This window comes from Macrobrachium nipponense, chromosome 18 (assembly GCF_015104395.2).
Source record: "Macrobrachium nipponense isolate FS-2020 chromosome 18, ASM1510439v2, whole genome shotgun sequence".
In the NCBI taxonomy this organism is placed as follows: domain Eukaryota; kingdom Metazoa; phylum Arthropoda; class Malacostraca; order Decapoda; family Palaemonidae; genus Macrobrachium; species Macrobrachium nipponense.
The window spans coordinates 54232983-54252919 of record NC_087211.1 but is presented as its reverse complement, the minus strand read 5'-3'; the positions used below and the strand labels follow the sequence as shown (position 1 = coordinate 54252919).

Below are 19937 nucleotides of genomic sequence, written 5' to 3'. Positions count from 1 at the left end.
AAACTTATGAGATATTCTAATCAGGACATAGGTCCCCGCGTTCCTCATGGTCTCATATGGGATCTTCAGGCGTCTCCGTTCACATTATCGCGGTGGAAAAAATGTATACGTGTATTCCTCTGTGTTCCCACTTTCTCGTACACAAGAAGCAGGTGTTTCTAATGTATTTAGGAAATAAGTTCAATAGCGTCACTGTTTCCCCCTTACAGAATATAAGGCGGGTTTTGTCTCCTGCCTGACTCCGTCCGCCCTCCAGAGTAAGAAACTAATGCAAGCTAGGTCTTTCCCTCTCAGCTATCGAACAGTGAGTCCAATACCTCAAAGATATTAATTTATGATTACCTAAAGGATATATATATATATATATATAATATATATATATATATATATATATATATATATATATATATATTAGTCACATAAGAACATTTATCTCCCAGCTGTGATAATCCAACAATGAAGTTAAGGGTACTACAGGCTACACTACTATGAGATTCAGGGCCTCTGTAACACGGTTTTTTCGCAGTATCTTTTTATCTATGCATTTCATAAATATAACGCTTATTCAGAATACACATTATATCTACACATAAATTTTGACTGTATTCTGCATTACGTAGGTTGAATAAACTGGTACTTATAATGTAAAAGTGACTTTTTTTGAAGACGGGCCAACTTACTCAGAGAAAAGGTTTCGAACGCACTCGTTACGTAACTTATGGCAGCATTTCTTCCCTCTTTCTCGATGGATGATTGGCTATACGTAACGAAGGCTAGACCTCTGGCAACAATGACATACAAATTTAAATACAAGCAAAGCAGTACGCCTTTATGATCTCTGAAGCCTCTCCACTGATAATTGTCATGATGAACAAACCAACAAAATATGTTAATAAATACAAAAACACTTCGATTATTAGTCTAACTCCCAAAATAAGTGTCCTAAGAAATTACAGTCTTCTTTATAGGTCACAATCAGATTGATAAGATGTAGGGAATAGTTGGTAATTTTCAAATGGTAATTTTCAAAAACATAGTAGACAAGCTTGATTTGATAACTGCTATATCCAATGTCAAGCAATTTTTATTAATTGGCAATCTACCTATTTACTGAAGAAAAATAGCCGGTACCGTATTTTGGCTTTAAACCTTCACCAATAATTATCGTCAGAATGATGACTTCACGAGGCTCCACTCACTTTGGCCTCGTTATAATTCAGGATAACACTGAAGGCTATCATGGGCATTGTTGGATTAGAAAATTTAACTTCTGGCTATAAAAACTCATTTCTCGAACAGTTGTACGAAATGCTAAATGATCCTCAAGGATCCCAGCAGTTGGCCTAAACGTTTAATTCATGTATATTACTGCTATTACTACAGTAGTATTGCTACGCTAGCACCCCACCCACGTCTGTATCGTTCCGCCATTCATAAAGTCTATATATCCAACACGTCGTACGGCCTAAAGAAGAAGAAGAAAAAAATATTGGATGATCTGTTTGGTCTGCTGGAGATTTTAGCACATATAAGCTAGTATTTACTTTGGATAAAAATCTTATTTTAACAAAAAATAGTTATATAAAGGCTGATTACATACAATCTCTCTCTTTCTCTCTATCTTGGTGGCATAGTTAATGGAAATTTTCAAAATCCTGAATGACATTACAAGTATTATAATCGCGTTCCGCTAAATACAAATCAGACCATAAACATTGGATTTAAACTATAAACTGAATAATTACCTATTCAGGCAGGCTATAGTAAGTATGACCACGGACTTTCTCTTGACTGTATAAAGTTACAAATCGTAAGACAAATGCAGTTTTGCAACCACGGGGAAAATTCCAAATCCCGTTAGCCATTCTTGACTGCTATGGGTTTCAGAGCAGATGGAACAAGGTGAATGAAGTTTCTGTCTGGCGGATGGGCGGGGCATCATTTCGTAAAATGGTGTTTACCTTGCTTACGTAATGAATGTTTTTCGACTCTTGGCTCGTAATCATTGGCCATGGCGTCGGCTAGATAATTTTTACTCTATAAAAATTAAAACCATCTGGTTTAGGTTATTGATAATGCTGACAAAATTTTTGTGTGGTTGTAAAATATACATATGTCAACTCTCAGCTACATCCGATGCTTTGATAAGGAGCAAAGTCCAAAAAACCGTGTTACAGAGGCCCTGAATCTCATAGTAATATACTGATATGACCTTCCTAGGCGAGTTCTTTAAGCAGTCACTGAAAGAGACTCAGCTTTCATTCCTGATAACAATTGGGAGGCTGGTAGGTAGGGTCTTTGCCTTGTCTAAATATCGGTATAAACATGGGTTAAGAAAAAACTGGGAACTAAGCCTATGCCGTTTCTATTCGTTACCGAGTACAGTATTCTTGCATGTGTTAATCACTAACAAATTTTTATTCACTTTTTTTGGTTACAGGATACGGCAGAAGTATAAAGTGTTCTGCCCGTTCAGTATATATATATCACCGTGAATGCCTAAACCCAGTATCCCCACATGAACTGCCAATTGCATTGCGGTTGAAAAGTGCGTTTGCAGCAGCCAGTAAAGCAGTACAGAATCAGAACAGATAGGTTATCTGCATACATTTAAGTAAACCGGTCATTGGCATAGTCAGTGAGGGTTCCCCCAAATCTGGATTCATAGAGTTTATTCTGTTTTGAAAAAATGTTTACCAACTTACCTTTGGGGCAGTATCAGCGATCGGGAGTTTTGGCAAAGCACTGGTGCTGGATGAAGTTGTGGCTTCTTTACTGCTGGTAGTCAAGTCCACTTGTTGTCCCGTTGTCGTAGTGCTTGTTGAAGTAGTGGTCTCTTGACTACTAGAAGTCAGATCCAAGATGCTATTTGGTTGTACTCCCGTTGTTAGAACATTCAAGTCTGAGATGGCGTTCTTAGTGCTTGTTGAAGTAGTGGTCTCTTGACTGCTAGAAGTCAGATCCAAGATGTTACTTGCTTGTACTCCCGTTGTTAGAACATTCAAGTCTGAGATGGCGTTCTTAGTTGCTTGTTGAGTAGTGGTCTCTTGACTGCTAGAAGTCAGATCCAAGATGTTACTTGCTTGTACTCCCGTTGTTAGAACATTCAAGTCTGAGATGGCGTTCTTAGTGCTTGTTGAAGTAGTGGTCTCTTGACTGCTAGAAGTCAGATCCAAGATGTTACTTGCTTGTACTCCCGTTGTAAGAACATTCAAGGGTGAGAGGGTACTTGCATTTTGTGCTTTTGTGGTTAGGTCACCCAAGAGACTCAGTGATGAGTCAGATGTTGCTAAGATGCCCACAGTTGGGACTGTTATACCTGCTAGAGACTGAGTCGTCAAATCAAGTCCGGATATGTTATTTGCCAGAAGACCAGAGACTGTACTGTTACCAAGTAAACTAGGACTTGAGAGATCACCAACAGATGGAACAGACCCTGTCAAACTATTTTGAAGGTTTGCAATATTTGTGGTCAATAAATTAGTGACAGTTGAAATTCCAGCCTGCAAGATCTGGTTAGGATTACTTGGACATGTGCTAAGGTCTGTCGGGGCTGACTTTTTTCCCTCTTCATTGCACTTACTTTTCTGCTCACTTTCCATACTCTGCCACAGGAAATCCAGTTCTGAAAGCTTTTGTGGTAAGTCCTTTTTTTTTCCACCATTGTCGTCGTCATTCTCGCATAAGTTTTGATAAAAAACCAATATGTTATTGCACCGAAGGCACATGTCCACGTCAAAGAGGATCGGGGGAAGGGTAGAATTGTTATCCCGAACATACTTAACATATTTCTTGAATACGTCACCACAGCCTATGCTCACGCCACACTGGGACACATTGTAAAGTTGGATAAGTTGCTGTGATGTTTCAGTGTCGTTTTGAGAGTAAGCCAGCATTTTGTCAATGAGTTTGGAGCAATCGATGCGGTTCTGGTTGCACAAAGTAACAGCTGGGAATGGAGCTTCGGAGCGATGTTGCACCTGGATCTGTGGGATGGTGAGAAATGTCAGCCACATTGCACTGTGAGTCAAATTTGTAACAAGAGTTCAACATGATCACATATATGCCAAAAACAACTAGCGTGGGTTTCATATGACAAAGAAAACTGTTCAGAATGATGGAGTACAATTTACTGAAAGTGAACTCTGCAATAACAGAAACCTCAAGATCGAAGCGTATGACTCAGAACAATTACATGTTGGTTAATGAGATAAGAGAGAAATGAAATGCTTCCTCAAATACCTGATAACATTTGTTGAGGAAATTTTATGGATTTTTAAACCGAACTTCTGCTTTAGGATAAATTGTACAGCACACTTTTTCGAATATTATCTTGGCAGTTCATGACTTCTGTCACAGATCAACGGTGTCGTTTGTAATGGTGTCGTACTGGTGTCGTGTACCACTGTGTAATTGTGGTTATGTTTTCATAAACGATTAAATATAAAAAATAACAGAAACCATGTGTTATTAATCAGATTTTAACTAAATCACTTGATACTAATTGCTACTGTAGTTCTATGATTTGATATACTGCATTCTATCATTAATCTGGTAATTTAGTAGCTATTTCAGTGTGTAACATTGCAAGGTACGAAAATTTAGTTAAACAAAGTCGCTTAGATGGTGGTAGCTCAGTGACGGCAACATCGTGGTACATCTTGTCACTGTCTTCGTAACTCGGGACATATCGTTCTGAAGCCATAATCGGTTCACACCGTATCATGCAGTTATGGCACAGGCTGAGTAGGCTTAATGTACTTGCTTGGTGATGTTGTCACATGCAAAATAGTGGCCGTGACTGGCCTGCTGCTCACTGTGATCATAAAAATCGTGAAAGTGTGTTGTGATCTTTTGATCATGCTTTGACGAAACGAAACGTACACACACACACTATATATATATATATATATATATATATATATATATATATATATTATATATATATATATATATATATATCAAGACCTTTGGCATAAAAATAAAGACAAAACTTGCCATTAGAATCAGATTCACCTTGCACAAGTACGCAAGGAACAGTCATATGCAATATCATATGTATGTGTATGTGTATGTGTATGTATGTGCGTTGAGAGAAGCAACTCGTGGCTCAACCTACCTTTGTGTTATAAGGATAACTCTGATAATCGGTTATGACGGCAATAACATCAATAACAGTCCTGTAGGTTGCCGCTATGGAAATGGCGATCCAGATGATGCAGAGCACAGAGTAGGTAGAGCGGCCGGCATTGCTCACGCCCGAGATGGCCGTCGACTGGAAGAATTCGCCGAAGACTTCCCTGAGGACGTGGCTGTAGGAGACCTTATTCTTGGATGGCTGCACGGGCCCCGCCCCCGGCAGGTACGGGTCCACCTCCTCCACGGTCAGGGGCGCAGGATGCCCTCCTTGCCCTGCCATGACTTCCTGGTCTGGGGAAAACAGAAGAATGAGACTTATTTTTGATTTATGTATTTTTTTTTTTTAGGTCGTGTCTTGTTTACTGTCATTGTTTCGGGTTATGAAAGATAGAAGTTCGTCAGTGTTTTTTTTTCCTTGGCGTATAGCTGTTTCATTATAAGTTCAGTATATTTTCATAGCCATTTATGTCTTCATAGACATTGGATTTTCATCACATGGTCATTATATTTTCATTGCCATTTGTATCTTCATAGCCATTGGATGTTCATTATATTTTCATAGCCATTTATATCTTCATTGCCATCGGAGTTTCATTGTACGGTCATTATATTTTCATAGCCATTTATATCTTCATAGCCCTTGGAGCTTCATTATATGGTCATTATATTTCCATAGCCATTTATATCTTCATACCCATTGGATTTTCATTATATGGTCATTATGTTTTCATAGCCATTTGTATCTTCATAGCTATCGGATTTTCATCATATGGTTAATATATGTTCACAGCCATTTATATCTTCATTGCCATTGGAGTTTCATTACATGGTCATTATATTTTCATAGCCATTTATATCTTCATAGCCGTTGGAGCTTCATTATATGGTCATTATATCTTCATAGCCATTGGAGCTTCATTATATGGTCATTATTTTTTCATAGCCATTTATATCTTCATAGCCATTGGAGCTTCATTATATGGACATTATATTTTCATAGCCATTGGATTTTCATTATATGATCATTATATTTTCATAGCCATTTACATCTTCATAGACATTGGAGTTTCGTTATATAGCCAGGTTATTTTCACTATATGGCCATTATATGTACTTTTATTATATTAATTGTCATTGTTTATTCGTTATATATTTTATATATTTCCATTGGATTTTCAGTTTCCCCGGGTCATGTTATTATTACATAACTGTTGGATGTTCAGTATATATTCACTGTATTAATATTATATAGCCTTTGTATTTTCATTATATGGTCGTTATATTTTCATCATACAGCCATTGGATTTTCAGTATATAGTCACTGCATTTTCATTGTATAGCCTTTATATTTTTATTATATGGTCATTATATTTTCATCATACAGCCATTGGATTTTCAGTATATAGTCATTGCATTTTCATTGTATAGCCTTTATATTTTTATCATACGGTCATTATATTTTCATTATATAGCCTTTATAGTTCATTATACAGTCATTATATTTTCATTATATAGCCTTTATATTTTCATCATATGGTCATTATATTTTCATTATATAGCCTTTAGATTTTCATTATACGGGCATTATATTTTCATCACATAGTAGTTGGATTTTCATTGTGCGACCATAACATCTGCATCGATCCGTCTAATGCAGTCGCAAGATTTCGCGTAATGTTGAAGGCCTATAGGTACACACACACACACACACACACACACACACATATATATATATATATATATATATATATATATATATATATATATATATATATATATATATAAACAGTTTAACAAGACAGCTGACCGATGCATCTACTACAACAAAATTAATCAGTTCAAGAAGTTGGACAGCTAAGTGGGGAATTAAAAGGCAGAAAGCCATGTAACTTAGATTTTTCCTTTGTTTATTAGACTACACAAATCTCAAACGACCAACAATAAAGGCTCAGATTGCAGGTGACCTCAAACAAAGTATTTGTGTATGCTAAACATTGAATATAATGCAAGCATAAACAAGTAATTCAAGTAATTAGCAGCATTACTTAAGGTTCCTTAAAGCGTCCTTTTGACCCCAAGCTGCAACTCCTTTCACTCCTTTTACTGTACCTCCGTTCATATTCCCTTACTTCCATCTTGCTATTTACTCTCTCTTAACAGTAGATTCATACTGCAACTGCTTTGAGGTTTTTCGCCTGTTACATTTATCAAATCTTACTGCGCTCAATTTTCCTTTCAGCTCTTGAGTGACCTCGTAGGTCCCAGCACTTGGCTTTTGGCCTTAATTCTATATTCTGTTCTCTAGAAAGCTCCAGCTTTCTTAACATATATACACATAATTGACATTGAAATACTAGATGGTTTCCATGGCAACAAATCGTCAAAAGCGTCCTAGTGCCGTGGTCGGTATGGTGTTGGCATGCCACTTCGGTGGCCGCGAGTTTCGATTCTCGGACATTCCACTTAGGGGTTAGAGATGTCTATTTCTGGTGATAGAAGTTCACTCTCGACTTGGTTTGGAAGTCATTTAAAGCCGTTGGTCCCGCTGCTGAATAACCACTGGTTCCATGCAGCGTAAAAACACCCAACAAACGAAACAAAAAAACAAATCGTCAAGTGTCAAGGTCATCCAGTAAATATTTTCGCCAAGGTTCATCCAAATCTGTTCCACCGTTCCCGAGTTAGTTGTCTGACGTGGGTGGAAAGATGGAATTCTTTTTGCTCATAATTATCATTGCTTTTGCAGACCGTCTTAAACCTAATTTCTATTCGTATGATGATGACCTCCGTTTCTTCTTCTTCTTCTTCTTCTTCTCTTTCTCTTTGCAGAACTTATCGCCCCTCGGAATCTCTCGGGCGAAAAAGAAATGGCTGGCTAATGATGACCAGTTATTAATGAGTACCGACATTGCCCAAAGCTAAGAAGCCCCTGGGGGGTCACGTATCCGACCCGTCCCGGGAACGCTAATGTCTTCTGAGTGGCCCGGAACCCATAAAAGTCGATCTGTTTCGCGTAAAAGGTAAACATCGACTTCCACAAAGAAGGATCGAGTCGTTATTTCTCTCTCCGTCCATTCAGTCTAATGGGGCCACGAAGTCCTGCTTAATGATTAGACGTTTCGTCCCAGCTCGCCTTCAGCTTCTACTATAACGAGCTGCGACAAATGGCCCCTGTCGCTCGTTGAAAAGAAAAAAAAAGAAGAAATTCTAATAAATCTATTCAGCGAAAGGTTTCCATTTTTCATTTTATAGACTTGGAGCGCATTCCTCGCTATCAGGCAATTGAGTGACTGAATAAAAGAATTTTCTCCGGCAGACTGACTTCGTAAAAGAATAGCGGAGAGAAAAAAATTATGCATGCGAGGGCAATTAACTAGCGTTTGTCATGACCTGTAACAATAAATATCGTCTACATAAAAAACCATAAAAAAAATCTTCCCATAGGAGGGGTTAGTGCCGTCAGTACAACTCATGCGGTGCACTGTAGGCGTTATTAAGGTTCATTTTAGCGTGCCTTCGTGCAACGGCGAGGTTTTCCTCCTGTTATAAACTTCTTTCAGGCTTTAACTGTCAGTTTGCGTTTTCAGCCCTGAATAACCTCATTGGTCCCAGTGCTTGACCTTTGGCCTGAAGCCTATATTCAGTTCAGCGAGAGACAAATAACAGATACGTTGAAGTAGGACCTTTAAGAAAAAAAGAGAGAGCGCGAATGAAAGCATAAAAGAGGCGCTTTACTAATGGCATTGGCCCAATAAACAACAGTGACTTCGAGGGAAGGTCACGCGGATTAATTCGTCGATATCCTCTCGATGCGTCGATCTAGAAGTCTCGTTCTCTTAACGGAATTTTACAGAACCTATTATTGAGCTCCGCCGAAAATAGAATTCCCTGGTGCCACAGGTCGTCACTGCATATTTATTCCCATTCAACTTCTTTGGTCGAGGAGGCATATATCTTGATTCTACGTAGATACGTAAGGAACATGATTGATGCTCCTTGTGAACAAAAATCTCTGACCTATTTTTTTGTGTTCCTCCTCTCCCCAACGTAGGGGTTTAGTCTAGTGCCGTCAGTGCAACTCATGCGATGCACTGTTGGCAGACATTACTTATAAGGTTTTTTTAGCATGGTCCCTTCGGCCCCATGATAGCTCCAGCCCTTTCATTCCTTTCGTTGTACCTCCGTTCATATTCTCTTTCTTCCCTCTTACTTTTCACCCTCCTATGCAGTAAGTGTGCTGTGGAACTTTTCAGTTCCAAAGGACCTTTGTTCCCCACACCACTGAACTGTGGAACAGACTCCCTTCAGAAGATGTCGTGCAACTGGAACCTCAAAGATTCAAGTGGAGAAGAAATGCTTTTCCTTTCCGGATACAGTTCTTGAATTTTGGTCATTTGCTTCCATTTTTGTCGATTTATTTATGAATTTGTTCATTCATTTAAAATTTTTTAGTAAGTGATTTCTTCTGCATTTCCCACTGCCTTCTGTTACTTTTTTGGAATGAACACCTTAATATTCTTTGGAAGCTTGAATTTCAAGCCAGTGACCCCTTTGGTGGGCTTGTTCCATATGAATAGGGTTCATCATCTGAATAATAATAATAATAATAATAATCATCATCATCATCATCATCATCTCATTGGCAAAATCAAGAAGAAGGTATCACTCATTGATGTTGCAATACCATGGGACACTGGAGTAGATGAGAAAGGAGAAAAAATTGGTAAGGATCAAGACCTGAAAGTAGAAATAAGAAGGATGTGGGGTATGCCATTGGAAATTGTGCCCATAATCATAGGAACACTAAGAGGCACGATCCCAAGATCCCTGAAAAGGAACCTGGGGAAAAACTAGATGTCGAGGAAGCTCCAGGACTCATGCAGAAAAGTGTGCTCCTAGAAACAGCGCACATAGTGAGAAAAGTGATGGACTCCTAAGGAGGCAGGATGCAACCCGGAACCCCACAGTATAAAACCCACCCAGTCGAATAGGATATCTGAGATAGTAAAAATAAATAAATTAATAAGTAAGTGGAATAATAATTATTATAATTATGGACCCTTAAGGGGGGTCTTCCTATACGAGCATAATTCCACAACCTTTGTCCAGTCTTAACTGGATGGTGTGACTGGAGACTAGTTTAGCCCCATTCCTGAGGCTCAAGAAAGGAGGTTTGCTGCGTTCCGAATATGCTGGTTTTTAAGCATTGTAATGGAACTGTTGAATCCTAAAAACTATTGTAAGTAATAGAATAATTTGTCTGTAAAGCAAGACTAAGTGTCAGCACTCGAGCTTAAGACTGTTGCACACACACACGCACGCACGTACGCACGCACGCACGCACGCACGCACACACACATATATATGTGTGTGTGTGTGTGTGCGTGTGCGTGCAGCAGTCGTAAAGCTCGAGTGCTGACACTTAGCCTTGCTGGGGGTGAAAACGTAGAATATGAGACATAACAAAAACATTTTTCAATGGAAATACAAAAAAAAAAAAATGAAATACGGATTGTCCCTGTTATCATAATACAGATCTGTCAAGCAGAAAACACTTCCTTTCGAGCAAGACTGCTTAATATTCCACGTTCCTCGATCCACGCGTACGGTTACCTGCCCACTTGATCGAAGGCTTAAGAAAAAGAAAAGCAAAAAACCAGAAATATCATTAATGCAAGCAAATAGCCAGGCACTGGTAAGACTGGCAAAATTAGGCTTAACCCCTAACTCTGGAACAGAGCTGGGACAGTTCTTGGTATATTATTATTATTATTATTATTATTATTATTATTTGATTTGATTTGATTAATGTTCTTCATGGCCTTGAATTACGCATTGGTTGAAAAACGCACACATTACTCATATATCTACTATATGTATGTGTGTTTGTGTATGCATATATATATATATATATATATATATATATATATATATATATATATATATATATATATATATATAATTGCCAATCACCTCCTCGTTTCTGAGCGTTACCTTTCGTGGTGACGACTCCCAGTCATGCTTTATGAGACAAACTACAATATTAATGGTAACTAGAAAAAACAAAGACTCAGCGGTTCATGGAGTCCTTCGTCCGCCTCTAGGTCACGCAAATAAGACTGGAGGAGAAACTCTAACTTATTATTTTTTTCGCTTTTTGTTTTGGAAGTTTTGTTTTTGGCGGGAATGTACGATGACAATATGATCGTATAATGAAAATATAATGGCTATATGATGAAAAGACAATGACTATACACTGAAAATCCGACGGCTATCGGTTGAAATTTGAATGACCGTAAAATGAAAATCCAATGGCTACGTAATGAAGATTTATATAAATATATCAAATATATAACGAACATGCAATGAAAATAAATAAATGTAATAGAAGTATAATGACCCCATAGTGAAATTAACCTGGCTATATATATATATATATATGATATATATATAGTGATATATATATATAATATATATATATAAATATATATATATAATAAAAATACAGGATCTCTGCCTACAATCCCCAGTAGGAGTGATCTACTGGCTACACAATGAAGATTTATATAAATATATCAAATATATAAAAAATATACTAATAAAAATAAATATAAATATAACAAAAGTATGACCACATAGTAAAATTAACCTGGCTATATATAGTGTGTGTTTTTTTTATAGGATCTCTACCTACAATCCTGAATAAGAGTAATGTCAGTTGACGTAATTATAGGGTCGGGTGAATTTCCACGCGGCCCTTTGGAAGCTAAAACGTAATGTTCGTAAATGTTTTTCTTTGGCAGGAATGTATGCGTGTCAAAGCCACGCCTTCCATAGTGTTATTGTTTTTATGATCTCTGAATAAAATCCACCTCAAAAAATAGTCACTGAATGTGATTATAAGAAAAAACGTAATGTTCATTCGTGGTTTTTCTCTCCGTTTCTCGACGGTGCGTAACACCCTGTGGTAGGGACTTGTCGCTCTCATAGAAATATTATTATTATTATTATTATTATTATTATTATTATTATTATTATTATTATTATTATTACTATTACTCAAGCTGACAATAAGTTAAAATTGAATACAACAACAATTCAATTATCTTATTAAGTAATCTTTCTCAGGATAAATTCCGGAGGGGAGTAGTGCCATCAGTGGACCTCACGCGGTGCACTGTAGGCATGACTTAAAGTTCTTTGCAGCATCCTTCGGCTCCTAGTAGTAACCGCTTTCATTCCTTTTTACTGTACCTCCGTTCATATTCTGGCTTCCATCTTGCTATCCACCCTTTTCTAACAGTTGTTTCATAGGCACGGTTACGGCCAACTTTAACCTTGAATGCAATTAAAACTACTGAGGCTAGAGGGCTACAATCTGCTATGGTTGATGATTGGAGCGTGGATGATCAACATACTAATTTGCAGCCCTGTAGCTTCAGTAGTTTTTAAGATTTGAGGGTGGACACAAAAAAGGTGCGGTAAGAGAAAAGTGTGGACAGAAAAAAGTGCAGACGGACAGACAAAGCCGGCACAATAGTTTTCAGTACAGAAAACTAAAAAAAAGAAGAAGAAAAAAAAAAAGGCTGGGGATTCCTTCATTTGTACGATCTCTGTTCAACAGCTGATGAACTATGCATGATAACATTCAATCTTTGGTTTCACCTTTACGACAAAATCTCTGCACGATCGCTATATCGTATCTTATTTCCTTATATTTCTACTTTCCCTTACCTAGCTGTTCTTGCTCGCAACACTAGGCAGGCTTCTGCTGCCAAATGCGTTGTTCTCCAGCATCAGGTTTGATACTATTCAGTTTGCCAGGAGGTCTATCTTGGCTGCCACTCAAATGTGGAATAGTTTGCCCTGTGGAGTTGTGGCATCCTCTGATCTCCAAATAATTAAGGGATGAGCAAATTAATTCCTGCTCTCTGCTGCCTCTCTCTTGACGTCTCATGAATTTCAGGTGCATCGGCTCTATTTTCTATTTCATATTTATTTATTTATCACCTTTTTCCTTCAACTTATCCCTCTCTCTCTCTCTGCAGGCTGGCTTCCATTTGGAACCCTCTCGTGTTTGTGGTCTGTTGACTGTTCATAAGGTTTAGCAGACGTAGATTTAAAGAAAGAAAAAATGCAAAAGTGAAAAAAATATATAAAACTTGTATTATTAAAAAACTCGCAGATTTCTGTAATTCCCCAAAGCTACGCATAAATCACATGAAAATCTATACTTAGTGTTCAGGTCAAACAGGAAAGAAATACCCAGTTTAGATTGGTCATTGCGAGCACCCGCAATTCGACTTGGTCTTCTCGTAGCTGTCGTCATGGCAGCCATTGTTTGTTGACAAACAGTGCAGACAATTCCAGGGATGATGGAGAGAGAACGCAGCCTATTTCATTTCTGGGAAAACTACGCAAAAGATGGAATGGACGAATGAATAAAATCCATTATGAACATGAATGTAGACTAGGTATATTAGTATATATTACAATGATCTTGGTTCCAGGTCAGGACAGTCAATAGAGGTTATGGAATAACTAACGTCCATTCCGTACATCATTGCTCTCAAGAAAACTGCTCAGTTATTTAGGATAGTCTGTCGGCCGTGACGCCTTTGCATACAGAGTGAAAGCCTATGGTATGATTCTTAAACAATAAGAAATAAGAGGGAAAATATTAATAAAGATGAAATTAGTATCGAGCATGTCTGTGATCACGTATCTCTTGTCACGTGTAGAAGCTGCCAGAATCTTTTCGCATTAACCCTCATAGCATCTAGGAATAGAAACGATGGACTCTAACTCCTTAACAAGCTTTAGTAAGTGGAATTTCTTGCAAATTAGCAGTCATTATTCCACAAGTCTTTGCTATTGCAAGCGAGGCCAGTTTTTTCACAGTTAGGTGAACGAGGAGGAATAATTTCGTCACTAAAGCCTCAAAGGAAACTTAACAAGGCAGTGGTCTCCTGGGGATATCTGGTCATTTTTCTCGAAAGAGTTGGAGATGTTCCCGGTCCTATTTGAGTGGCCAGTCGCAACCAGGGTTTATAACTCCACAAAAAGACTGACATTACATGGTTTTCATGGTTGTAACTTCCCAGAAATCCTCCCAATTATTGTCTTGGTGGGTCGAGCTGTTTACTTCCGAAATTAAAGGGTTTTGAAAAATCAGATTTGTATCATGATCCTCGTCATCCATATTGCAATACAGATTAAAGCAGAATGGTTGTGCCCGATTGGACACAGTATACCGATTTATGAAAGAAAAAAAAATTATTTTGTGCTTGAATTGGAAAAGTCATCAGACTTTTTACAATTTTTTTAGACTTATCAATCGGCGACGTTAGCGGTGTTAAAATGCCAATCAGTCCCTCCTCACCATCCACCCCCTGGGCAGGGCTAGAGGTTAGTGCTCTTTAAAGTCATAAATAAACAAAAAACGGATTAGAGGCACTTGACTGTAGAACATGACAATAAAGTTCGCATTATGGAGCAAAACAAGCGAATGACGTATTTTATTTATTGCATTTTCTTCCGAGAAAGCATTACACAGGCTGATGTACATGCAGGCACGAAGTACATTATTTCCGGCGTTATCTAACAAGTAAATGAGTGGTCTCGTCATCCGATGTTGAAAACAAATGCGTTTTGTTTACCCGTTTCCATTTGTAACCAAGTAAATTCAGTTATAACCGTCGATATATTTTGATATAATTCTCTTGAACTATTCGCCTTTCTCTACCACCCCTTACGCAGGCGGGTTCAGTGCCTTCAATGCACCTCATGCGGTGTACTGTAGGCATTATTTAAGGTCCTTTGCAGTATCCTTTAGGCCTGTGGCCTAAATTCTGTTTTTCATCCCAATTTTTTTTTTCTCTCTTCACCGCCCCAAGAATAGGTTTGTGGTGTGAAGGCATGACTTTCAGAGCTTAGGGATAGTACCAAAGCGTCCCGAAAGTCGTGACCTGCCTTCTTGACCCTCTCTTATAATACAATATTTTAGTCATGAATAATTACTCATTTTTGGCCCTTGTGGGAGGAGGGGAGGGTGTCCAACCATGTGTCCTGTACTGTAGGTAGTGCTGAAGATTCTCTACAGCGTCATTTGGGTCCCTAACTGCTTTGGACTATCTTTTACTTTTCACCTGTTCCTTAGCTGTCCAACTTCTTTAACTTGACCTTATATTAATTAAGAATTAATATAAGGTTGGTTAGTCAGGATTAAGCCAGTCTTATGTGTAAGGTACCGGTACTGAAAGTAAAAAGGCCTGATCTGTTGTTAGCCATGATCCTTAATTTTGCTATTTCCTTATATATTTTCTCTGTATATTTATTTATTTATTTATTTATTTATTTATCGTCTTGTTTTTGAGGTTCGATGAACCTTTGGTGCTTTGACGCCAGTTAAATGTAAACCTAGCAACATGAATGACGATGAATATATTATCATTGTGAATTGGTTGTTCCAAGTTTGACTCTAAAAATATATATATTACTTTTTTCTTTTATTTTTTGGGGGTACCCAAACTATGAATCTATCGTCTAACGTTCATACGGCTGGCCTGAAAGGCTTGCGCTAATCCAGAGAAATAATAATGGATAAGTCCTTTGGTAACTTTCTCTAGACGAAAAAAAGGTTTGTTGTTTTCAGATCTTCTGGGTGATGGAGGATAATTTGAAAATAAGAAAAGGTGTCGAATTATCGTCCCATGATCAAGATTTAAATTTAATTCGAACCTTTTGGACGCCGAGGGGTGTTTTAAAAGTTCGAATCCGTCCGCACTGTCCGCACTTTTTATGTCCGCCTTCAGAACTTAAAAACTGCTGAGGCTAGAGGGCTGCAAATTGGTATGTTGATCATCCACCCTCCAATCATCAAAATTGCCAAATTGCAGCCTTCTAGCCTCAGTTGTTTTTATTTTATTTAAGGTGAAAGTTAGCCATAATCGTGCTTCTGGCAACGATATAATGGGCCACCGCCGGGCCGTCGTTCTTCATGGTCCGCGGCTCATTCAGCTTTATACCGAGCCCACCAGAAGATAGACCTAAGAAACATCCACGCGAATTTTTTACTTGTTTATTTCGTGCGGCAGTGTTTATTGGGTTATTCAGTATTTTCTCTCTGTTTACTTATTTTGTCTTAAGGAAATCTTTGTTTTGAAAGGAATAATTTCAGACTACTTCCACGTTGGTTTTTGTTCAGGTTAAGCTAGGGAGGTGATAATAATAATAATAATAATAATAATAATAATAATAATATTATAATATATTATATTAATTATTATTATTATTTTATATGATAATTATTATTATTATTATTATTATTATTATTTTTTTTATTATTATTATTATTATTATTATTTTATTATTATGGTTTCTCCCCATGAATGCTTGCTCATTTTACACAAGTTTTGCAACATTTTGATTAATAATAATAATAATAATAATAATAATAATAATAATAATAATAATAATAATATTCTAAGATGTCCACAATAATAAAAAATTTACAAGTCCGTGTATAATTTTTAAAACTCTTTACAAAAAGCTTTCGAACCTTTCCCTGGGTTCATCTTCAGTCCAAATGAACAATTAGGCACAAACAAACAAAAATTAGGTGCACCAGGTACTGAGGTGAATTTAAACGAGCTAACGACCGGTGTCAACAATCTTCAACGACTCTTGTTTTTTTTTTTTTTTTTTTTTTTTTTTTTTTTTCACCTCAGTACCTGGTGTACCTAATTGTTCATTTGGACTGAAGATGAACCCAGGGAAGGGTTCGAAAGCTTTTTGTAAAGAGTTTAAAAAATTATACACGGACTCATTAACATTTTTTATTACTGTGGATCCCTTAGAATGTTATATATACTCTCGCGATAGAGAGTTTTCCCAAATAATAATAATAATAATAATAATAATAATAATAATAATAATAATAATAATAATAATAATAATAATAATCAGTTGGCAAAAACCATTGTTTTTTTTAAATCAAAAAAACAAAAAACCTAGGTTTTTTTTGTTTAAACCATGTTTTTTTTGTGTAAACCATGAAATATAGTTTTTATAGTTTTTTCATTTTTTGTGCTACTAGGTGTGGTTTTTTTTATGGGTTTATTTCATTTTTGGGCGACCCAGTATAAAACTAAAGCAATTTTAATGATAACCACACAATTCTGTGGCCCTATATGTATTTGATATACAAGTTTGAGTTTTCAGTCATTTCTCATCTTACCCCTTGCTCCTGGTGGCATGCATTAAAAGGCAAAATTGATATCAGTGTGATAGAAGATATCTGTGGTTTGCTTAATGGACTTACTTCAAGTGCAAGAGTTGAGAGAATCTTTTCTATTTTTGGTTTGGTACACTCCAAACTCAGAAACAGACTGGGAATCAAAAAGGCCGGGAAGTTGGTTTTTTTTACACAAAGTTTTAACAAAAACTATAATGTAGATGAAACAGACTAGTTATGCACGTTCAGAGGCTATGATTTGGATGAAAGACAATTTATTTTTCTCATGTATTACATGGATGAAAGACAATTTATTTTTCTCATGTATTACAAGTCTTTTTTTATTATTATTATTCTTTGAAATTGTAGTTTGATTTGATTTTTATTTTTGATAACCACTGCTAAACATTTGGTTGGATCACCACCAAATGGTGTTTATTTTTAAAATTTTTCTTGATTATTTGAATCAGTCGTTTTGACCTAGGTACTTGAACTAGATGTGAATAACTGATTTTTTTCTTCATATATACCTGTGCTAACATTTGTAGTTAACACTAAATGGTGTTTATTTTTGAAAATTTTTCTTTTATTTGAATGTCTTTTTTACCTATTTCAACTTGAAATGAATAATTGCTCTCTCTCTGAAGCTATGATTAACTAACACCCCCCTCCCTTTTTTTTTTTTTTTTTATTTAAAGATATAAAATAATTTACAAATTTCTTTCAACCAAATTATCTGAGGTTTACCAATTGTATGAATATGTTCAGTTACATCAAATGTTATATTATGGCACGGTAACACAAATATACTGTAAGATAATTACAATTCAGAATCTTTTAGTAGGCTAAACAAGTAAACATTAACATTGCCAATTTTATTTGAAAATCCAAGTAACTGATGAAAACACCAAAAGTTGCCAAAAATATATATTACCTAAAATAAAAGTTATAAAGGAAACATGAAGACTAAAAAATATAAAAAACCAGAAAAACCAAAAAATCCATGGTTTCTTTTATTGACTGGTTTAAACCATGGCTTAAACCAAACCGCCAACCCTGATGATAATAATAATAATAATAATAATAATAATAATAATAATAATAATAATAATAATAATAATAATAATAATAAGTGTTTGCTCCACATGAATGATTGCGCATTTACACAAGTTTTGCAACATTTTCATTAATAATAATAATAATAATAATAATAATAATAATAATAATAATAATAATAATAATAATAATAATAAAAGGACCTTGACTTCAATGATGTCTTCCACAATGACTATCGCTACACCCGTTCCGCGAGTAACGCAGAAAGTCTACGGAAGATTATCTCCACTTTTAACTATCGTGACCCCCTTTCGACGAGACTATTCAGAAACAAAAAATCATTGAAATACCGTAAGCGTGATGCAGTGGTGATTTTTATACATTTATTTCAGTAAAGCCTCTCGAAATATATTTAATACATTCAATATTAACGATGTTTGATAATCTATAAGGGAGGTTGATGTTGTAGGTGTTCATGTGACTTATAATTAACGTCAGTGTTCAGGAGTTTTCATATATTTTTAAAGGATTATAATTGACACTTAAGCGAATAAACGTAATCAACTTATGTTTGGATTCAGCGTCCACGTGACTTATAATTAACGTCAGTATTCAGGAATTTTCTTATATTTCTGAAGGATTATAATAGATACTTAGGCGAATAAACGTAATCAACTCATGTATGGATTCAGACTCACCCAAAACAAAGTAAACAACCGCCCACCGTTAGCGAAGCCAAGTCGGCGATTAATCTCGCGAGACTGTGACCGCCGGAGTATGTCCGCCGTGTCTGCCTTCCTGCTTCCGGTCGACTGTCGAGGATTTTCACGCCCCGGCCCGATTGAACGAATGATCAATGTTACCCTGACTTCTTCTTCTTCTTCTTCTTCTTCTTCTTCTTCTTCTTCTTCTTCTTCTTCTTCTTCTTCTTCGCGGTGGCGAAATCGTGAATGACCCTGAGGCTTTCCCGAGCGTTAGTTAGTTAGGGAACACGAAATGTTAGAGTTCAATTAAGAATCCAGAAAAGGTCTCTTTTTCGTAACCTTAATTCGCTGTCTGATTCGCCAATGGTTCCTCTTCCTTCATTTTTATTTTCTTGATCTGCATTTGCTTTCGCTTTACGTGACGTAACAAAAATAAATAAATAAATAAACAGATATATGAGAGTGGAATGATTTCCTTGGACTGAAACAAAGACATATCTCTGCAAAGTCAGGAATCTTATGCAAGAAATTTAGAAGAAATTCCTTTGGCCCATGACTGACCAGGTGGTGAGAGCCGATAGAGGCCCCTCCCAAAGTAAACAAGATTTTCTCGTTCTCCGCATTTGCTTCTTTATCTGTATTTCTGTTGTGCTGAATGAAATTCACGCCTCATTTTCAGCTTAGTTATTCTTGTGGTTATCCGTTATCTCGCTTGTCTCTTAGTCTCTTTATTCGTCGTTTGGAAGAGGAACAGCAACAAGTATTCGATCCTGCTGTGAGGCGACCAAGTAGCACGCATACCA

The 19937-nt window shown here is 36.6% G+C and overlaps 1 protein-coding gene across 1 annotated transcript in view; it reads right to left on the bottom strand.

The window, feature by feature from the left end:
* Positions 1 to 19259, bottom strand: part of LOC135197065 (uncharacterized) — a 47650-nt gene extending 28391 nt beyond the window's left edge. Inside the window, exons 1-3 of the mRNA XM_064224010.1 lie at positions 19129 to 19259; positions 5120 to 5430; positions 2706 to 3986 (exon numbers count right to left, since the gene is read on the bottom strand). Coding sequence (XP_064080080.1) covers positions 2706 to 3986; positions 5120 to 5419 — 1581 coding nt within the window. The 5' untranslated portion in view covers positions 5420 to 5430; positions 19129 to 19259. The remainder of the gene's footprint in view (positions 1 to 2705; positions 3987 to 5119; positions 5431 to 19128) is intronic.
* Positions 19260 to 19937: the final 678 nt, after the last annotated feature.